Source organism: Eschrichtius robustus, chromosome 2 (genome assembly GCF_028021215.1).
Source record: "Eschrichtius robustus isolate mEscRob2 chromosome 2, mEscRob2.pri, whole genome shotgun sequence".
Taxonomy (NCBI): Eukaryota; Metazoa; Chordata; class Mammalia; order Artiodactyla; family Eschrichtiidae; genus Eschrichtius; species Eschrichtius robustus.
Genome location: NC_090825.1, coordinates 102,054,294 through 102,077,470, shown reverse-complemented (window position 1 = coordinate 102,077,470; position 23,177 = coordinate 102,054,294). Strand labels below are relative to the sequence as shown.

Below are 23,177 nucleotides of genomic sequence, written 5' to 3'. Positions count from 1 at the left end.
AAGCAGAAGCTAGATTGGCTTCCTTCCTTAGAGTATAGTGGAAAGAGTTTCTGCTTTGAATTGGTATATGTAATTCATGGTTTTCCTAGTCTCAGATCCTCTGTTTCAGTAAAATCATAATATATGCATTTTTGAATTTGTGTTTTGAATTTGGGGAAAGGATAAGGTAACTTTTATTATATTTTAGGTTGCTGAATATACTGTTCTCGAAGGAAAACTTCAAAAAACCCTAGTTGACTTGGAGAAGCGAGAGCAGCAGCTGGCCATTGCAGAATCAGAGGTACTGTATTCATCTATCATGTCTTTATTTCACAGAATCCATATATTAAATTCATACTATTCATTTGTTTTTCCTTTGTACTGTATAAAGCATATTTCATGGAAATAGTCTTTCAGACATTATGGAGAAAACTGCTATTCAACTAGGTGAAGCATGTAGGTGAAACATGTTTTATATGTTAGAAGGTGAGGAATTAGGTAGAAAACTGTTTGTTATTTGAAACGGTTAACTATTATTCAGTCAGCTTTGGCTGACTTCTGCAATAGTGGAGATTTTTGGTTACCTTTGCAATTATGTGGAAGGAATGGATAGTTGCACTACCTAGAGAAAAGAGAAAATGTAGCGTAGGCTCAGGGACCTAGAATCATGATTTTGTATTTCACTAAGAAGGGAATATACCTCTTTCTTGCCTATTAAAGATTAGATCCCAAGAAAGGATAAACTTACATTAGTACCATGCCTAGTTAGCATTTTTGTTAGGTCTTATTAAATTGTACCCTAAATACTTCTTTAAATTACTATAAAGTTCACCTCAAATTATTAGAATTTCTTCCTTGTGAAATTTATATGCCCCTTCCTTACCCAAATGTTCCTTAAAATTTTCTCAGCATATCACCCTAGCCTTATCTTTACACATTTTCGGCAATTTCTAAATTGATTTAGATTGTTAAACCTAAACATAATGTGTATTTGTTCCTAATACTAAGGCTTTGTTATCTTTTATGTGATTAGGTAAAAAATAAGAAGTTTCTAAAGACGTAAAGAAACTTGGGCATATTTGCTTACGTAATAAAATGGGTTTATTCAAATAGGGGTTTTAAGCATTTAGGGCCTTTTCAATTGAATTTATGCATCGTATATGGATTTGGGGATATACTTTGTATTTTAGGAGTAAATGATGATTGAAAATGTATACTTTCAATACACTTAAACATTAACTGTCTAATACATGAAAATGATATAAAAATCACTTCATAAAATATTCTGAACATTTGACCATATATAAGGATAATAGAATATTGAATAGTTTAATGCAGCTAGTAATAGGTCAGCCTCTTAAAGATGTACCTGTTTTAAGCTTCAGAGAGAAAGAAGGGAACTGAAATCAGAACGTGAACGGAACCTGCAAGAACTCCAGGACTCTATCCGTAGGGCCAAAGAAGATTGTGTTCACCAAATAGAGCTAGAAAGGTTGAAGATGAAGCAACTAGAAGAGGATAAACACCGACTTCAGCAACAGGTTGGATGAAAATACCTGTCATCTCTTTAAACTTAGAGTTTATTTGCATTCTAGAAATAATAGAAATCGTTCACTAAGGAGTTCTAAAAATTCCCGGTAATTTGGATTATTAATCACATTTACTACACTGAGATTCAAATGTAAGTTGGATCTTCTTTTCCTGAAAGCTGAGGACTATATTGGAATAATCTTACTTCCCTTATAATTATTTGTATGAGATTGTGCTATATTTTAGTTAACTCTCATCTTAAAATTTTTTTCCAATAAATCTCCTTTGAGCAAATGTAGATATTCTTCATATATCACTGGACCAAGTTCAGTTAAGAACCAAATTTCATGAGAGAATTGTCTGTGCTCCTTTCCATTTTCTCACCTCTCAACCCATCCGCCTCAGCTTTCCATCCCCATTGCCCCAGCCAGCCAGTTGTCAGAGAAGCCACCAGTGGCTCAGTCACTAAGTTCAGTGGGTGTTTTTCATTTCTCATCTTACTCAAACTTATTGACAGCATCAACACTATTGTTCTTGTTTTTATATATTCTCTTCTCTCAACTTCTATAACACCACTCTTCCTGTTTTTCTCTACTTTTCTGGCCATGCCTCAGGTCCGTTGCAGGTTTATTTTCCTTTATCTAGCCATTAAATGTTGGACTTCCTCCAAGCTTCAGACTTAACACTGTGCTAAACAATCTTATTCGTGCCTGTGGTTTCAGAGACAATCTGTATCTCTGAGACTTGTGCATTTATATCTCAAACCTTTCCTTTGCACTCTCAACCCATTTATCTCATTGCCTTTTAGACATCTCTACTTGGGTGTCTTAAAGGCATTTAAAACCCAACATGATCCTCCTATCCATACTTGACCTTGCTGTAAGTATTCTTTATGTCAGTAATGGACCCCTGTAACCTGTTCTTCCTGTCGCAGCCTGAGTGATATTTTTGAAATTTGGAATCATGACACCCTCCTCTAAAACTGTTCAGGGTTGTCTTAATGCTCATAGAATAAAGATCAGAATTATTACCTTGCCCTACCGGCCTTTGCATAGTTTGGACCCAGCCTACCTCTCTCACCTCATCTCCCACTCTTTCACCTTTTCTGTGTGCTCTCCAGCCACACTCGTCCTCTTCAGGTCCTCAGGCATACCATGCATGCTTCACCCTTAGGATCTTTGTGTGTGCTGCTTTTTCTTGGCCTAGTGAACTATATACTAATCCCTCAGTTTCCAGCTGAGGCATCACTTTCCCAGAGAAATCTTCCCTGACCCCTGCTGTCCAAGTCTAGGTCAAGTTTTTGTTATATGTTTTCTTGGGGTATTATTCTCTTATTCTATTTCTTTATGATATGTTATAGCAGTTTGTTTTTATTTTCATTAGTGTGATAATTTGATCAGTGTCAGATTATTAGTTCTATAAAACTGTTTTGGTTTCTGTCTGTATGCCTGGAGCCCAGCCAGTCTTCAGCACATAACAGGGGCTTAATAAATATTTGCTGGAAAAAGGAAGGCTCAAGCTGTTAAAAATGAAGCTTATCTGTCTTGAAACATTTCAGTGTAGATTAGATACGTATGATGAATGCCTCTGAAGTCTTTAGTAAATCCTGGCGTGAAGAATAGTTTCCATAGCAGTTCAGGGTCAGTTAAGATCATATTATTTAGGTGGTTATAAATATAAATTTGATTGTTGTTGTGGTGGTCTCATGTAAATTTATGAAAGATAAAGTTGTAAAAGTGGGCAATTGTGATGGGATTCGCCAGTAATGCTTCTCTTCTGCCACTTATCAGGGAGATTCAGCCATCTAGAACAAAGGCTTCTAACATGTATTAGAATTACCGGGGGAGCTCATGAAAAAATCCACATCTCTACCCTGTCCCAGACCGGTATAATTAGCTTACAACGTTGTGGGAAGAACCTTGGCTTGAAGAACTGGTATTTGGGAAAAATTCCCCGGGGCACTTCTAAAACATAAGCTAAGACATGGGGAAAAAACTGTGGTGGGCAGCAGAAGTTTCTGGGATGCCCAAATTGCTAAGTCCATGACTGTAAACATTTCCCCTTTTATATATAAGAAACCTTTTTAGGCCCTTACTCTGAACCAGGTTACATGTACTATACACACAATTCTAACTGGACAGGTAGAAGGGACAGATAGATATACTATCAGTGCAAGGTGATGAAGATTAAGTATAAATATTCAAATATGTAAAGGCAGTTACCAGAACTGAAAAAAATCAATGTAGTTTATAGACCACTTAGCAAAGGAAAAAGAACCCAGTATGCCTAGTAGCTTGATTAGTCATTCTTAATAGTAGATTGATAATGTCCTGAATGGTCAAAAAAATGCCAAATATTAAGTTTATTAGTTTTTGTTTAAAACAAAAATGTGAGAGAGATTCTTTAGAGAGGTTTCTATTCAACTTTAAACATAAAATTTACATGTTCAAAGAGGTAAACTTCAGTTATACGGAAAATTTCCATGTATGGAATACTCATTACCTAAAGATGCTAGATAATTATCAATAATTCTAATTAGGATTTGTTAGCATAAAACAAGAATTTATTATTGGTAATTTAAGTTCCATTTTTGCCACCAGTTTTCTCAGTATTTCGCATTTAGTTAAGTCTTAGTCTTAAAGAGATAATTGGGTTATCTAAAGATGGCTAGTCATATTGGTGTATGTTTTCAGAAAGCATCTTTAAACAGTGCTTATTTGCATTTGATTAGAAAAATCCCACATTTTAAAAGAATACCTTTATATCTTTTTTTCTTTTTCTTGGTAGTTTTGAAACTGTTCTAAGGGAAATTACAGTGTTTAGTCAAGGCGGTCTCTGTCACTTTTTTTTTTTTTTTTTAATTTAAGGAACTATTCATTAGAGCATCATTCTAGGGGATGAAAAGATCTGAATTCTCTTCATGCGTCTCCTAGTGACTAGCTCTTTGGCACTGCCTCAGTAATTTAGCTCTTTGATCCTCAATTTTCTTACCTATAAATATGAAGGGACTGGACCAAATAATCTGTAAGTTGTAATAGTATTGGAATTACGAAATTACAGTGTCAAATTATAGGCACAATAATACTGCCTTAAAATTAAACTTTCATCAATAATCAGGTATATCTATAATGCTCAATCTTACATGTTGCATTTTTAAAAATTATTTTCAGTATTTTTATAGACTGACTTTTCCATTTGCCATCCAAAATTTAACAAAAATGTTCTCAAGGTACTGGTTTTATAAGAAATTTCATACTCCTAAAAAGTTTTTATATATTGTTAATCAGTTGATTTACTGAATTTTTGAGATTACTAGAGATCTTAATTTTCTTCATTATACTTTATATATTTTCTAAATTTTCTAATATAAACATGCCTTAAAGTAAGAAAAAAATGACACTATTGAATTGAATTCTGTAATACTAAACTTCGCGCACTGCTGTTTTAAAGTGGCTATAATTTTTTTTAATACAGCTCAATGATGCTGAAAATAAGTATAAGATTTTGGAAAAAGAGTTCCATCAGTTCAAGGATCAGCAAAGCAGCAAACCAGAAATTCGGCTACAGTCTGAAATGAATCTTCTCACTTTGGAAAAGGTACCCATGTCAATTTGTGGCAATTTAACTAGCCTTAATGATAAATTTATAAAATAAAATATGATATGTGCATATACAATGTAATAACATTTAACTGTAGTATTCTGATATCAAATAAGAACATATCAGAGAATTTGAGGCACGTGACATTGTCAATACTTGAATTTCATGGCTTTTATCAGTTAGAGCCTATACTAGAGTCCTTGGTTACAGACAACAGAACTGAGTAACTCTTGGACTAAAGGAATTCACAAACCTGTCAGGAAAGCTAAAAAACCTGGGGGAAGCAAGTCATGGGCCCATCCTGTCATGAAACAGTCTACTCGGGATGCTACTGTTGGTTCCATGACTGCCATGTCCCTGGATTCTGTCTCCCCTGATTCTAGTGTTAGGCTGTTGAACTCTCAGTTTTGCAGTAGCCATTGTGAATACCCTCTCTCCATAATACTGCCCTTTAGATTCACTGTCTCAGGTAGGAGCACGCATTTAAATCACAGGTCTGTACTCTACTCTTAATTTGGAAGAAGGGATAGCCATCCTATTTTGCTTTCTGTGGTTGGAAGCCAGGTCCTGACTCTCATTTATATTGGGATTCCCCACAGACAGAATGTTCAAGTTCTAGGCATTAAAAAATGTGTAATACCCAACAGACAATCTAAGTTTGACAATATGAGCTCTTGCATTTTAGAGTTTGATAAACTTTAGGCATTATTAAAAATATATAGCATACTTAAGAAAATAACAGAGTTAATAATAAACAGGAAAATAAGCTTTAGAAGCTTAAGGATTTAATTGTCGTGGTAGCCATTGCCTGTCTGTTCCAACTCAGCATTGTATTGAAGGCTTTCTTGCCCTTTCTCTTCTGTAGATTCAGCCACTAGGGGACGCTAACAGAAGATTGGTAGATAGGAGTTGGGAAGATGCCAGAGTAGTTCTTTCTTCTCTCTCTTTTTGCCTCTCTACTTCCCTTATTTTCTGTGGCAGTAGTTACATCTTTTTATGGTTCCATCTCCCCCAGGCATCCCTTCTCCAGCTTCCTTTAGGCAGTCTCCACTGTGGTTCTAGCCCACTGGACACCCCCAGTTTGTGGGTTGCTTGTATTAAGAACTACTATTTCCTGGTACCTTTTTGTAGTCCCTCCTGCCTAGGAGAGGTGGGGGCTTCTTGCTGTTGCTGATCACTGGGTTGCCTCACCATATCCTCTTTGGCCTTTCTGCTCTTCCTTTATCTGTTGAACCAGTTTCCTGTATTAAATTACTTCTGATTTCTAGATTCCTGGCAGGATGCTGATTGATAGAGTTGGTTTTTCATTATCCAGCAAAGATGTATGCTATTTATGATACCATGCTAAATGCCATTATGAATGATTCAAAAGCGTTCAGGATACCGTCAAGTAAATAACAAGTTACAGAAGGAGACAAGGAACATACCCAAATAATTATAGCAAAAGGCAAACGAGCAGATACCGTCTAACTTTCTCTTACTAAATGCCATGAGTCCAAAGGGAAAACAAAGTCAACTTCTGAAATCAACACACTAAGTATAAAGAAGGAATGAGATTGTATACGGAGCCTAAGAATAGGTGAAACTTTAAATAGGTAGATATGTGGGTGAGGTTATTCCAAAAAGAAGCCCTGAACAAAAGTATAAAAAAGATTAAAAAGTCTATTGCATATTTGGATAGCTGCTTGACTAGAACCTAGAGTCTAATCATTATAGTAGTATGGTTTACCCTTGAACAACATGAGTTTGAACTGTGAGGGTCCACTTATACACAGATTTTTTTCAGAAAATACATTCTACGGTACCACATGACCCGTGGTTGGTTGATTCCTCAGATGCAGTACCACATATTCAGAGGGCCAACTGTAAAGTTGTAGGCATTTTTTTGACAGCATGGAGGATTAGCATGCATACCCCTGCATTGTGCAAATGTCAGCTGTAGTTTTTAAATAAATGTAGGCCTGATAAGAGAATGCTGGAAATAAAGGTAATTTTCAGCCATATGAGGGAAGACCTTAGATGTTTACTTAAAGAATTCATATTTCATCTGGTAAGAAAAGTCAGAGGTTACTTTCAAATTTATAAGATTGGCTTAATGGATGTTAATATTAATAGAAATGAAGATTTTCGATGAACTTTTTTGGAGAGATGGAAGTTGTAGAGAATTCAGATTTTAGACATACTACATTTGAGATGCTAATGCAGTAATCTTAGTAAGGAGTTAACTAAGTGGTTAAAAAATGAGAAAATACAGTAGGAAGAGAAAAGGGCTAGACAAACAGATTTGAGAGTCATTTGAATAAAGTAACAGCTTACAAGTATATGCAATTGCTTAAGGAGTGTTTAGGAAAGCTAATTGATGATAAAACTTAGGGGGATGTTCAGCTTTGAGAACAATCAAGAGTTGGGGAAGGAGGCTAATGAGATTTAGAGAAGTAATAAAAACAGTCTAGTGCTGTGCCCAAAAGGAAAGGAGGGGGAGTTTAAAGAATGAGGAAGTGAAAGTAATCTCTCATGATGGGCAAGTCAAGAGTGGTTGAGGAAAGACCATGTGTTTGGCAGTTAAGAGGTCACTGATTTTTACGAAGCCAAATTGCAGAAGGTTATAGAAAGTTTGACTTTGAAAACAAGAAAAGGGCTTCCCTGGTGGTGCAGTGGTTAAGAATCCACCTGCCAATGCAGGGGACACAGGTTCGAGCCCTGGTCTGGGAAGATCCCACATGCTGAGGAGCAGCTAAGCCTGTGAGCCACAGCTACTGAGCCTGTGTGCTGCAACTACTGAAGCCTGCACACCTAGAGCCCGTGCTCTGCAACAAGAGAAGCCACCGCAGTGAGAAGCCCGCGCACCGCAACAAAGAGTAGCCCCCGCTCACCGCAACTAGAGAAAGCCCACGCACAGCAACGACGACAAAATGCAACCGAAAATTTAAAAAAATAATAAAAAAAATAAATTTCAAAAAACCCTAGAAGACAAGAAAAAATGTAGCCCAAGGGCCTAAAGCTCTTGAGAAAAGCTTATTTAGAGGTAGGAAAATCAGAGAATATTTTTAGATTAAGGACAAGAAATTAACAACAAGGAGAAATTGAAGCTTTAAGAGAGGAGGGGATGGTTGGAGCATAGATATAAAATTTGGCCCTTGATATGACTATTCAAGAGGCAGAAGGGTGCATATAAAATATTTGGAGACAAGAATAAGAGTGGTTAAAAAATATTGAGTTGAAAAGGGTATTAACTGCTTTCTTCTAGTGCTTCTGAATTCATTAAATGTTTCTGCAGCTTGTCAAATGCCATGCCGTTTTTGGTTCCTCTTCTTACCCCGATATCTATTTAATTGCAAAGTCTTGTTGATTCTGCTTCTTACATATCTGGACAATCTCTTCATTCTCCATTTTTGGCCTTCTCATTTCTCTACCAGTGACCTTGAATTTGAATCAAACTGGACATTTCCCACCCCTTTTGATTAAACCAAATATTAAAGTATTTGTTTTTATATTATGAATTATGTGGCCTGCCAGAGATATTTGAAGCATTCAGACAATATCTCATCAATTCTCACAAGTTCTCTTAAGTAGGTGTCAAGAGTATTTCCATTTTATCTTGGGGAAATTCAGGGCCAAATATCTCAAAATTGGAACAGAGTGCTTATCATATTCATCTTTTCTGAATATATACTAGATAGTATCACCATAGAAATAATTGTAAGTGATTTTTAAAAATTTCTTCTTCCAATTACACTTCTACCAAAAGGATAAAAATCACCAAACATATTACAAATATAAACAGCAGCATGAACTTGTTGAGGAAAAAAAAAGTGTAATGGAAGCACCTTTATATCAGACCTAATGAATTCATCCACTGTTTTTAAATGCCTAGCAAAACAAGGCTTCTCAGCTCTTTGAACATTCTTCGTAAGTTTTTTTGGAGCCAGAAGAGGGCAGAATCTTATTTCTTAAGTAACAAAGAGATAAAAGCATAAAAAGGAAGACTTAAGTGAAAAAGTACCTGATTTAGTCTACAACTTCTGGTTATGTCTGATTGAGAGCTTTTTTCTTTTCTGTTTACTCATCTCTTCAATATAACACAAATATTTCCATTTTCACTGAAATCGTCTAAAAATAAGTTAACATTAAGGTACAGTTTTACCAAATGCAATTCTTAAATCCCTTAAGAAGTGAATGATAGTTTGATGTGCTTTTAGCTAGGAAATGACTTTTAGATGGCTTAAAAACAATTGGAACTTTTAAAAAATAAAATAGGGAAAGCATTATAATTTAGTAATGCATACAGAAGATTAAGACAGAAACTAAATTTGTGTATTTAAGAACATTTGGTGCGTATCTACTGTGTCTTAGGACAAAGGGGAAAATGAGAGAAAAGAAAAGAGTAAAAGTATGTTATCCTTTTGGGACCTCACTTTTTTTTTTTTTTTGATGTGGACCATTTTTAAAGTCTTTATTGAATTTGTTACAATATTGCTTTTGTTTTATGTTTTGGTTTTTGGGCTGCGAGGCATGTGGGATCTTAGCTCCCCGACCAGGGATCGAACCCACACCCCCTGCATTGGAAGGCATAGTCTTAACCACTAGACCGCCAGGGAAGTCCCTGGGACCTCACTTCTAAAAGAGTTTGTAATATAATTGGGGAGATGACTCAGAGAACCTTAAATGACCATATATAATCGAATACCAGGGAATGTGATAGGAACTCTTTGCAATTCAGAAAGAAGTCATTTGGTGTTCAGAATATAGTAGTTTCAAGACAGCTCCATGGAGAGGTAGAATTTGAGCTGAATCTGAAGTTTTAAATAAGCAATGAAGAAAAAGAAAGAATCGACAGGCTCAGGAAGTAACTTGGACAAGGTGTATATGTAGGGGAGACAAACCCGGTGGTTGGAGTAGAGGGTTTCCTGTTGAGGAATACCAAGAAAGTAGTAGAACAAGTAGGATGGAAATTATATCTCGGAGTGCTTTAACACCTAGGCAGAGGAGTTTAGGCTCAGTCCTGTAGGCAAGTAGTAGCTGTTGTAGATTTTTTAGTAGAGAGTAAATTGATGTAATAGTGATTTGCAGGATTTGTAGATAGAATACGTTTGAGGCTGAGCAGACAAGAGATGAGATAAGCCTGAGCTTAGGAAATGGTAGAAAGAACATAAAAGAATAAAACTGGAAAACGTTTCAAGGGAGAAATCTATAGGTTTTTGTTACACATTGGAACTGGGGAATAGGAGATTAGAGGCAAAGACAATGCCATGCCTCCAGTAGAGAATTAGAGTTGTGGGTATATCAAGGATAGAAACAGGGACATTGAGAATCAGTGAAAGTCTGTGCTTGATCTTCAGTAGCCTCTGAATTGACTCTAGGTCCTGAGCCAAGTTTTAATTTGAGTCTATAACTTGGCTTATGATTTAAATCAAAAAAGCCTTCCTGAAGTCTCATATCTACCCACAAAAAGGGCTCTTAACTCGAGGTCTTTGAATGCCCTGAAATTGTGTCAAAATTTTGCTTGTGTACCTTTTTTTGGGAATTGGGTCCATATATTTCTTTAGAATCACAGAGGCATCTGTATCCTTAAAAAAAGTTAGGAATCACTGATTTGGTAGTTTGGGATGAATTAGAAAAATGATGTGTAACGTCTCAGATTTGTTAGCTACAGTTTTTTTTTTGTTTGTTAAGAATAAAGACATTATATGTTTTGATTATATATGCATTTTAAATTAGTGTGAACTACTGTGTGAATATCAATGCAAATGTGAGTTATTTTGATAATCATGGTACACATAAACTGATAAAACCTCCCCAGCTTTTTCTGATGGAGTCAGTTCAGTGGGTATAAGTGATCTCTCTAGGTTGTCCTAACCCTCATTCTGAGGCTCGTCCAGGATATTGTACCTTCTCCAAGACCCAGGGACATGATCACTTTTATAATTGAATACTGTTCTTTTATCACACAGTTATAAACAGATTTTTGCTTTTCCTCTGACATATGTCCTCTTGTTAAAATTACCAACTAATACGTATAAGTCTTTAGGGCATAAGTGGAAGAGATCATCTTTGATAATCTCAGAGTATTATTCAACTTAAGATGTATGAGTATAGTTGTGAAATGTCAGCACATTTAAATCCAAGCACTAGGGATTTGTAAAGCAGAAAAGACCTTGACTCCATGAAGTCATATATTACTGCAGAGAACATTCTGGTCTTTTGTGAAGGGATTTTGGCAATGTGCTTTTCCTTTCATTTTATTTCCTTCCGAGCTTTCTGAAGTTTGAATTTTTGGATAGTGTCTTCGATTTTATTTTTCTGCAAAACATTAGGAGTTATGTGTATGGGAAAAATTAGACTTGATATAAAAAAATTAGGCCAGTTTAGATTAACAGTATTTTACTGTAATTCATCCATATTATTACCTTATCACTTAAATAGTAAAACTGTTGGCTACATGAATTTGTTTGGTACTTGGTTTGAAACTTTGAGAGTACATTCCAAAACCTAGCCAAGTTGGCTTCAGTTCATACACAACAGAGTGCCTGCTGCAAGTATAAATAACCGTATTTTAAAAATCAAATCTATTTCGTGTTTTTCTTTATATATTTGAGGAAAAATAGAAAATAAAAGTTAGATGAGTGTTTTTTGGAGCATTATTTTTCTTACTCTTGGGTTTATTTTAACATTCTTAAAATATTTTTGACTTTGTACACTTAGTAAACTGCCTCCTGATAAAACAGTTCACTGTTTTCAGCATTCTATGATTTTTGCCAAAATAGAGTTATAAAAGTATCTCTACAAGCTCTCTTCAATGTAAGACAAAATTCCACATAATGATAGGTCTCCAAAAGGAATAATTTGGTTTCAAGGTTGAGAGTGTCAGCTAAATGGAATGCTAACAACTGCTTTTTGTTATATAAAAAAAAAAAAAAATGTATTTTTTCACTCTATGATCTTTATGTAATATATATGTTTTAAATACATTTATAGTAACTGTCTGGAGGTTAAGACTGATTCAGTTCCTTTTAGTATAGGCTGTTAGGCAGTAAAAATACAACTATATTTTAAACAAGAAAATGTTCATGTGCCATAATATTTACAGTAAATTATATAACAGTTCTAGATGATGTCGTACGTTACACTATATAAACTCTTTTCTTAAGCCAGAGTCTTTGTATATATTATCTTTCAGTGATTGTACACAGTGGTATAGTGTTTCACTTGATATGATTTTAATCACCGTTAGGTTGAACTTGAAAGAAAGTTGGAATCCGCAACTAAGTCTAAGCTGCATTACAAGCAGCAGTGGGGACGAGCTTTGAAAGAACTTGCCAGACTTAAACAGGTATGTAGTTTATAGCTGATGATGGATTATTCTTTTTATGTCTTTCTCCCTTGATTTTTTGTAAGTTTGCATATTTGGCAATATCTGTTAGGTTCAGATGTCTGTATTTAATGTCCAGTTCTGTATTTGAGATTAGGCCCCACCCCCCTTTTTTTTAATGTGTTACATACAAGATCCTCCTTTATAAAAACTAAAACTTCTAGGTCCTTTTTCTTTTCCTTTTTTTTTTTTTTTTTTTTTTTTTTAAAGCCAACTATCCTCTTCCCCACAGCAAGTTGGGAATAATTTCTACTTTCACTTTAAAAACTACCATTCTTTTTCTCCTTTTACTTTCACTTATAAAACTACCATCCTTTTCTCCTTAGTATTAATTTCCTTCTATTGGGACTGCCTTTGGGGGGAGAATTTTAGGAACATATTTTAAAAGTCATTCCTAGGAAGACACAGTAATTTATTCATTAAAAAAAAGGGATCACAGGGGATTTTTGCATAATTTTACAAGAATTTAAAAGTGAGAGTAGTTTCCTAAATTCTTTACATTACTTTTGTTTTTTCCTTCCTGGTACCAGGTAACAAATGCTGTTAGCTTCCTGAGGAATTAACCTTAATTTTGGCTATAATGTCTTCAAATTATTAAGATCAAATAAAATATGAGCAAGATTTTTATTTTGAATCTCATCTATTTGACCTAAACTTTTAAGGATCATTAGTGGTTAGTTTATTCTAAGTTTTGCTTTTCTGAAATGTGTCCATTATATGCTGAATGAAATTTGGTACGTAGGGTCTCTCAGATTTGTATTTTTTTTTTAATGTGTCTCCCAAACCATCAGATGTCATTAAACATCTTTGAGGTATTGTAGTAAATGCTTACCACCTTCATAGAAGAGTATGTACTAGACTGCCTGAGAATAAATAGTGCGGTTTGCCTTAACATAGCTTTTAGATGAATTGGGATTGTAAGCATAAGTATAAAATAATATTACACACACTGAATATGTTTTATAGATGCTCGCAAGACTAAGGATAGATGAATGAATAATCATATATAGTACTGAGGGCCTCCTGTGTTCAAGGCACTGTCCTAGATTTATAGATATAAGTAAAACATAGGTCTTTGCCTCAGGGAGCTTGCAGTTTAGTAATAGGGAAGAAAACTATAAATATAACCTTTACTGCCAAATAGAGCCCTGAAAAGACCAGTACAGAGTACTCAGGAGGGGAAGTACATCTATTTAATAGAACTTAGGAAAGGTGTCATAGAAGATGAGATATTTGAGATGGATCTCTGGAGAATTGGTTGTGATTTAGGAAAGCTGTGGGGAAAATGTTGTATATACAATGAATAGAGTGATTATAGCAAGGAGGCACAAAGTCAGAAAGCATAGACTCTCCATGGAGAACAGAGGAGGTCCCATTTTAGAGGTCATTTCAGGAAATAAGGACTAGGTAGCAGTGGGAACGTGACAAGGAGATTATTTTAAAAGACATGGTTTTGGTAGATTCTATGCAGTACACTATACCTAATCAGAATGCAGAGTGGAAAGTCAAAGATGATGTCAAGGGTTCAAGCCTTAGTGTCTGGAAAGAGAGTTTTCCAGGATTGGAATGATGGTTATTAAGACAAGAAGCTGATTGAGGCATGGGAAGGAGATAGGACTTGCAGATTTGAACATTTTAATTTTTACAGAAAGAAATTCAGCAAGCAGTTAGAAACATGGACTGATGTTGGGAGGATGATTGAGCTTAATAACATGAAGGAATCCTTTTGCAGAGGTGATAATTGAAGATGTGGCAGATAGAACTTAGAATTCTTATGTTTAAGGAGGAAGGAAAGTGATAAGTCCTTGGTATTATGCTAAGCCCTTCATACGTTTTCATTTGATCCTAACCAAGATCCCTATATAGCAGGTAATACTTCATTTTATAGATGAAAGAAACAGACTTAGAGATGTTAAGTAAGTTGCACACGATCACACAGGTACTAAGTGATAGAGCAAGGATTAGACTCATTTGACTGGAGTGCAGTCTCAGGCTCTTCCTGCTTTATAATGTTATGGTTTAATTCCATAGAAGCCACATAATGAAAGAATTTCAAATAGAACAAAGTGAGCTGTGGAAGACATTAGGGATTTCTGACAGAGTGAGTATTGAAGCAGAAGAAGTCATGATTTGGCCTATCATAAGCAAGGAAAATGACATCACTGACAGATAGACTAGCTCTGGTAATGAGAATTAAAGTGACTTTGAAAGAGAATAAGCTAATACAAAGTCATGATGGCAAGATATTTAAGTTACATTTAGTACCACAGGGAGGAGTCCCTGTGGAATTGGGAGCAAGGAAATAATGTGGTGAGAGTGGCTATTAAAAATAACAGGATACAGATTCTACCAGAGGCAGCATACATAGCAGTTTAGAACATGGCCTTGGAGTCAAGAGAGCTGTATTGAATCTTGGCTATACTTCTTAACTACCTTTGTGACTTGGGGAATATAATTTCTCTGATTAGTCTCCTCATTTGGAAAATGAAAAATCTTTCCTCACACGTTGTTCTGAGAGTTAAATGAGCGGTCTGTAAAGCATTTAACACAGTGTTTTGTACATAGTGTATGCTCAATAAATGGTAACTGTTGTTAAAAGGATATGAGCCCTAAAGCTATTGTGTAGTATTCTTGGTTTCAGTCATTGGGGACCTAATCAGATGGTAGCTTTGGAATATTGATGAATAGAACAAATATTAGAAGGATTTACGACTGAGTAGCTGAAAAATGACAGGCACCAACCAAAAATAGAAAATTTTTAAGTCTACAAGATAGGAGAATGTTGTTATATAATAGTAGCAGTGGGGAAGTGAGGTTCAATATAGTTTGAGTAATAACAGTACTTTGTATTTGGATGGTAGATTTAATATAGATGTTCTGTAGAAACTGACATAAGGGGAAAAACTTATGTTCGGGCTAATTGTGCAGATATGCAATACTGTCAGTCAGTAGGTGAACTTCCTAAAGTTAGGTGTAAAGAGATGAGAGTGCATTGAGTCTGAAGAAACATCTATAGTTGTTTTATCTGTTCATTTTTCATTCATCAGGTATTTATCGAGAGCCTACTATGCACCTTGCACAGTGGTAGATGCTCTAGATACAGCAGTTCTCTCCCCACAGGAAACTTAAAGTTCAGCTGGGAGGGCTGATACTTAACAAGAACATGGCAGGGTGGTAAGAAATGCACATGAAGTTAGCAGAAATAATAGAAAATAAGTATGAGAAAAACAAGAGGACAGTGGGTTATCATTGTATTTTGTCATTCAAAGCTGAGGGAGAAATGGTTCAAAAACAGTGTTTCAAATATCAGTATTAGAAAAAGGAATCCAAACTGGAAAAGAAGTAAAACTGTCACTGTTTGCAGATGACACGATACTATACATAGAAAATCCTAAAGATGCTACCAGAAAACTACTAGAGCTCATCAATGAATTCGGTAACACTGCAGGATACAAAATTAGTGCACAGAAATCTCTTGCATTTCTATACACCAACAACAAAAGATCAGAAAGAGAAATTAAGGAAACAGTCCCGTTTACCATCACATTAAAAGGAATAAAATAACTAGGAATAAATCTAGGAATAAACCTACCTAAAGACCTGTACTCTGAAAAGTATAAGACGTTGATGAAAGAAATTGAAGATGACACAAACAGTCGGAAAGATATACCATGTTCTTGAATTGAAAGAATCAATACTGTGAAAATGACTATATTGCCCAAGGCGATCTACAGATTCAGTGCAATCCCTATCATCAAATTGGTAATGGCATTTTTCACAGAACTAGAATAAAACTTTTAAAAATTTCTATGGAAACACAAAAGACCCCAAATAGCCAAAGCAATCTTGAGAAAGAAAAATGGAGCTGGAGAAATCATGCTCCCTGACTTCAGACTATACTACAAAGCTACAATCATCAAAACAGTATGGTATGGGCTTCTCTGGTGGCACAGTCGTTAAGAGTCTGCCTGCCAATGCGGGGGACACAGGTTCAAGCCCTGGTCCGGGAAGATCCCACATGCCATGGAGCAGCTGAGCCCGTGCACCAAAACTACTGAGCCTGAGCTCTAGAGCCCGTGAGCCACAACTGCTGAGCCCGCGCGCCTGGAGCCCATGCTCTGCAACAAGAGGAGCCACCGCAATAAAAAGCCCGCACACTGCAACAAAGACCCAGTGCAGCCAAAAATAAATTAATAATTAATTTTAAAAAAAACAACACAGTATGGTATTGGCACAAAGACAGAAATATAGATCAAAGGAACAGGATAGAAAGCCCAGAGATAAACCCACGCACCCATGGTCACCTAATGTATGACAAAGGAGGCAAGAATATACAGTGCAGAAAAGACAGTCTCTTCAATAAGTGGTGCTGGGAAAACTGGACAGCTACATGTAAAAGAATGAAATTAGAACATTCCCTAACACCATACACAAAAATAAATTCAAAGTGGATTAAACACCTAAATGTAAGGCCAGGTACTGTAAAACTCTTAGAGGTAAAACATAGGCAGAACACTCTTTGACATAAATCACAGCACTATCTTTTTGGATCCACCTCCTAGAGTAATGAAAATGAAAACAAAAATAAACAAATGGGACCTAATCAAACTTAAAAGCTTTTGCACAGCAAAGGAAGCCATAAACTAAATGAAAAGACAACCCACAGAATGGGAGAAAATATTTGCAAACAAAGCAACCGACAAGGGATTAATCTCCAGAATTTACAAACAGCTCATGCAGCTCAATATGAAACAAACAACCCAATCAAAAACTGGGCAGAAGATCTAAATAGTTCTCCAATGAAGACATACAGATAGCCAAAAAGTACATGAAAAGAGGCTCAGCATTACTAGTTATTAGAGAAATGCAAATCAAATCTACAGTGAGATATCACCTCATACCGGTCAGAACGGCCATCATCAAAAAGTCTTCAAATAGTAAATGCTGGAGAGGGTGTGGAGAAATGGGAACCCTACACTGTTGGTGGGAATGTAAATTGGCACAGCCATTATGGAAAACAGTATGGAGATTCCTTAAGAAACTAAAAATGGAGCTACCATATGATCCAGCAGTCCCACTCCTGGGCATATATCTGGAGAAAACCATAATTCAAAAAGATATATGCACCCCAGTGTTCACTGCAGCACTATTTATAATAGCCAGGACATGGAAGCAACCTAAATGTCCATTGACAGAGGAAAGGATAAAGAAGATGTGGTACATATGTGCAATGGAATATTACTCAGCCATAAAAAAGAATGAAATAATGCCATTTGCAGCAATATGGATGGACCTAAAGATTATCATACTATGTGAAGTAAGTCAGAGAGAGACAAATACCATATGATATCACTTATATGTGGAATCTTAAAAAAAGGATACAAATGAACTTATTTACAAAACAGAAAAAGATGCACAGACATAGAAAACAAACTTATGATTACCAAAAGGGAAATGTTGGGGGGAGGGATAAATTAGGAGTTTGGGATTGACTTATACACACTACTATATATAAAATAGATGATCAACAAGAATATAAGCACAGGATTGTATAGCACAGGGAACTCTACTCAATATTATGTAACAACCTAAATGGGAAAAGAATTTGAAAAAGAATGGACATATGTATATGTATAACTGAATCACTTAGTTGTACACCTGAAACTAACACAACATTGTAAATTAACTATACTCCAATATAAAATAAACATTTTTTAAAAATAATAAATATCAGTATTAGATATGAAATCATTTCAAGTTTTAAAATGGAGAGTAGATTGGGAGGAAGTGGAAGACAGTGCCTACCACTGAAGAAATTTATGCAGCTTACGAAGGATAAGAGGCTAATGCAATGGTAATTAATTACAAGGCATTACCAAAATTAGTAATGAAAAGATGGAAGCCTGTGAACTGTTGATCGGGCATTTCTTCTGGAGAAATGAGTGATTAATTATCAGAGCATAATTTCATTATAATTGTTATGTTTCTTTTTAAGAAATAGCCATGCAAAAATTTATTACTTTGAGTAAATTGATTTTTAAGTTATGTTCATATATGTATGTTGACAGACGACGTTGTTTTCACTGTTTGAGGTGGTTTTTCAAATGTAAGAAAATAATCTTCTGAACAAAAACCCCCCAGTTCATGGACTGAGACTCTTAAAAAAAGGTTCAGTTTAAAAGGCTCCCACCCAAGCACCCCTCCTTCCTAACATATGCATTCTCATACACTTTTGCTATCTTCTGGATTTTTCCTTTAATTCATTGTTTTCTATTTACCCTTTATTCCTAAGTGTTTTCTACCTTCTTGCCTAAAAAGCATTGGCAAAGTAATTTTAACTATTTGTGCCTAATAACAGAGGATATCGCAGAAGTTCAGATGCCTCTTTGAAGTTACTGTAAGTGAATTAAGAAGAAAAGAAAACATAGTGTTAAATTCCTGGTTCAACTCCAGACTTCTACTTCATGAAAGAAAATAGTCTCATTCTTTGAGTGCAGTAATCTTCATTGCAGACCACTTCTATTCCTTATCCCATAGACTTTCTGCTTTAGAAACAACACTGTAAACATATTTCAGGGTCACTAGGAATCACTGATGTTCTACAGACCACATTTGAGATGCAACACTTTAAGAAGAAATTTAATAGACCTTGCGATTACCATAGTGAATTGTGTTCTGCCACTGTTTTTGGAAAATTAAAATTAATACCTTCATCAAATAGGCACAATTTATATGTGTGAAAGTTACTTCAGTTTTTTTTTCTAAAGCTTTTTATTAAAAACACATTGTATTTGAATATAAAATTGCTATCCTCTATCTGCTTTTGTTCAGAGGATTGTTTGTGCAACTCCTTGTTTAAATTGGATTAGTACCATGTTAATTTTACATTGCCTCTGGTGAATAGCCACGGGGCTATAATCTCTGCCAGTAATTTGTCACAGCAAAATCCTCTGGAGGGCCATACAAAACATTTGTGTAGTATGGATTAGACGGCGAAAGCCATATCTTAGGTTGTTAATAAATGTTAATGACAAAACCCAGCTGGTAAAGCTTGGAAATAAGACCTAATGCTCCGTGCCTATTGCCAAAAGAATGTTTAAACAGAGATTTCCATTACTCAAAAGGTGACCCAGTATAGTCAATTTGTGAATTTAAAAAATCATAATCTTCCAATTATTTGGAAAAAAATCTTTTCTTCTGATTCACAAGCATAAAAGCCGGTGTTTCCATGTTGTAAACTTTTTTGTTCTTGGGTAAGTGGGTAGGCGACAGCTGTAAAATATAAATAAGTGTAACATAAAATGGGTCCTAACTTAGAAGACAAGGAAACGATATCCATACAGTCTGGATTTGCTATCTTTGGTATGATGTATAACACTGACTTTAAAGAGTTCTGGTTGTTAGACATTTAAGGGGTAATTTAGTTTCTTTTTTTCCCATCTCCAAGTTAAGATTGTTACTTTACTGTGTTCTAAGTACCATATTTATTTTAAAACATTTCTTGACACATTAGAATATAGTTAAGGAGGAAGAATAACAGCCACTACTTTTTAAAAATAAATGAATCATTGTTAAAAGGTATGAATTTGTTGTTCTGGGAAATTTAACATTTTTATCATGTCTGATACATTAAAACTAGGTATGTTTGTTCACAGGACAGGAAACAGAACTAAGATTTTGGGTAGGATGTGAGTCCCTTACCATATTTGTGCACAGTAGATCTGTTTAAAACTAAGCTGATATATTTAGTTAAAACAACACAGACTTCATTGGCTGACATCAGCACTATCTTGTCCAGCCTCCTGCTTATCCACTCAGAGTAATTAATTTGATTAATTTACAAGTAATTTAGCCAAGGATGGGATGTAAATCTTTGTTTAAGAAAACAGTTGGAGGTCCAAGTCTTGGTTAAAAACTGTGTCTTGAAACCATCCAGGCCCTCCTACTGACTTGTCAGCTCTGGGTTATTTTCAGAAAACTTGACTTGAGTTCCTTAGTTTAGCTGTAAGTTTTTTCCCACAGACTTACATGGTATGTGTGAGTGGGAGAGTAAGTAGTGGCCACGTTTTAGCCGCTGTTTAGTCTAGTGTATGCATGTTTACATCTCCTCTCTGGATTTATAGGCAGCCAAGGCAAAATAAAGATTATACTCACTTGATTGAGGAGCCTTTAACCCAGAGCACCTGGCAGCAGAGAGGATTTCTTCCTCTAACCTCTAATTTTTGTGTGTGCATGTGTGATTATTATTAATGATGTATACTTGATTAAAAATTCAAGGCATTTAAAGGCTTATGTTTTAGAATTAAAATGTTTCAAGTTTTATAAAGTTACAGTTTTACAAAATAACCTAAAATTAAATAATTGACCATCTTTTTCCTGTTTGCAATTATATTTGCTTAGTGTAAAAGAAATCCAAATTTTGCAGCATCCTAGCATAGAAAAATAATAGTCACTGGTAACCTTATCACCTCCTCAGCCAGAGATAACAATTTGGTGTATTCTTGTCTGGATTTCTTTTCCTTTCTTTATTTTTTAATAATTACTCTTTAAATGAAATATATCATACATTCCAAAGAGGGGGAAAAAAGAAGATTCTTATGCACTTCAACCCCCACCTTCTAGTGTAAGAAACAGCATTATCAGTGCTCCTTGTGCCTTTTCTAACCTGCATCCTCTCCGCAGGTAACTGCTTAGCTGAATTTGATACTTATTATTCCTTTGCTTTTCTTTATAAGCTTATAAGGTATTAAAAATATCGGTAAACAACAGTTTACTTTTGTATGTTTTTAAACTTTATATACATGGAAATATTCTCTTTGAATCATTCTTCTGTGACTACCTTGTGTGATTTAAAATTTAGCTATTTTGATGCAGTAGCTAAAGTTTATTTTATTGCTTTATAAAACAAACATATGAATATTCTAAGTTTTCTCATAATAAGACAACAGTGAAAAATTTTATACATGTAAGAGTTTCTCTAGTGTTTATATCTAAAAGTAGAACTTCTGGTCATAGAGTTCACTCATTTCTTCTGCTTCACTAAATGTTGTGAAATTACTTTCCAAAGTGGTTGTACAAATCTGCAGTTCCCAAGAACGGTGTGTAATTGTTATTCTTAACACCATGTCTAACACTTGGCTGTTATCAGATGTATTAACTTTTTCCACTTTGGTGGGTCTGAAATCATATCACTCTGTGGCTTAAATTTTCATTTCCCTGATTATTGACTTTGAGCATCTTTTCATTTGTTTATTAGACTTGCATGTGGAATGTCTTATTGTCTTTTGATCAACAGAAATAAATCTACAGATTCTGGAATCACCAGACACAAAGTTAGAGATAACTACTAGAAAATAGGTGATATGATGGAGAAATGTATTAGAGAAGTAGAGCCTTTTCAATCATATAGACATTCTGGAACTGAAAAGTATCACAAATGAATTGTAAGATTCAGTAGATGAATTAACAGCAGAACCAAGGATATGTGAACTGAAGATAAGCCAATAAAAAGTATCCAAACTGGAACAGAAAAAAGGATGGAAAATACAACAAAGAACATAAGTGACATACAGGATAGGGTATATGAGACTGACTACTTTTTGTGTAACCACAGACCCCTGTCTTAGTCTGTTTGGGCTGCTGTAACCAAATAGCACAGACTAGATGGCTTATGTGAGAAACAAATTTCTGTTGTTTATTTCTGAAGGCTGGAAGTCTGAGATCAAAGTGTACACATGGTCAAGTCCTGTGTCTGGAGAGGGCCCACTTCCCAGTTCATAAATGGCCATCTTTCCACTGTCTTCACATAATAGAAGAGCTAGAGAACTCTACTGGGTCTCTTTTATAAATAATTTAAAATAGTCAAACTACTAGAGCTCGTTAATGAATTTGGTAAAGTTGCAGGATACAAAATTAATACACAGAAATCTCTTGCATTCCTATACACTAACAACGAAAGATGAGAAGAGAAATTAAGGAAACAATCCCATTTACCATCGCATCAAAAAGAATAAAATACACAGGAATAAACCTACCTAAGGAGGCAAAAGACCTGTACTGAGAAAACTAAGATACAGATGAAAGAAATCAAAGATGACACAAAGAGATGGAAAGATATACCACATTCTTGGATTGGAAGAATCAGTATTGTCAAAATGACTATACTACCCAAGGCAATCTACAGATTCAGTGCAACCCCTATCAAATTACCAATAGCATTTTTCACCGAATTAGAACAAAAAAATTTACAATTTCTGTGGAAACACAAAAGACCCCAAATAGCCAGAGCAATCTTGAGAAAGAAAAACAGAGCTGGGGGAATCAGATTCCCTGACTTCAGGCTACACTACAAAGCTACAGTCATCAAAACGGTATGGTACTGGCACAAAAACAGAAATATAGATCAGTGGAACAGGATAGAGAGTCCAGAGATAAACACCATGCACCCATGGTCACCTAATCTATAACAAAGGAGGCAAGAATGTACAATAGAGAAAAGACAGCATCTTCAGTAAGTGGTGCTGGGAAAACTGGGCAGCTGCATGTAAAAGAAAGAAATTAGAACATTCTCTAGCACCATACACAAAAATAAACTCAAAATGGATTAAACACCTAAATGTAAGACCGGACACTATAAAACTCTTAGAGGAAAACTTAGGCAGAAACTCTCTGACATAAATTGCAGCAATATCTTTTTGGA

The 23,177-nt window shown here is 35.3% G+C and overlaps 1 protein-coding gene across 1 annotated transcript in view; it reads left to right on the top strand.

Moving 5' to 3' along the window:
- CEP120 (centrosomal protein 120) overlaps positions 1-23,177 on the top strand; it is a 77,375-nt gene that overhangs the window by 41,863 nt on the left and 12,335 nt on the right. Inside the window, exons 16-19 of the mRNA XM_068535771.1 lie at positions 188-280; positions 1,359-1,520; positions 4,984-5,106; positions 12,341-12,439. Coding sequence (XP_068391872.1) covers positions 188-280; positions 1,359-1,520; positions 4,984-5,106; positions 12,341-12,439 — 477 coding nt within the window. The remainder of the gene's footprint in view (positions 1-187; positions 281-1,358; positions 1,521-4,983; positions 5,107-12,340; positions 12,440-23,177) is intronic.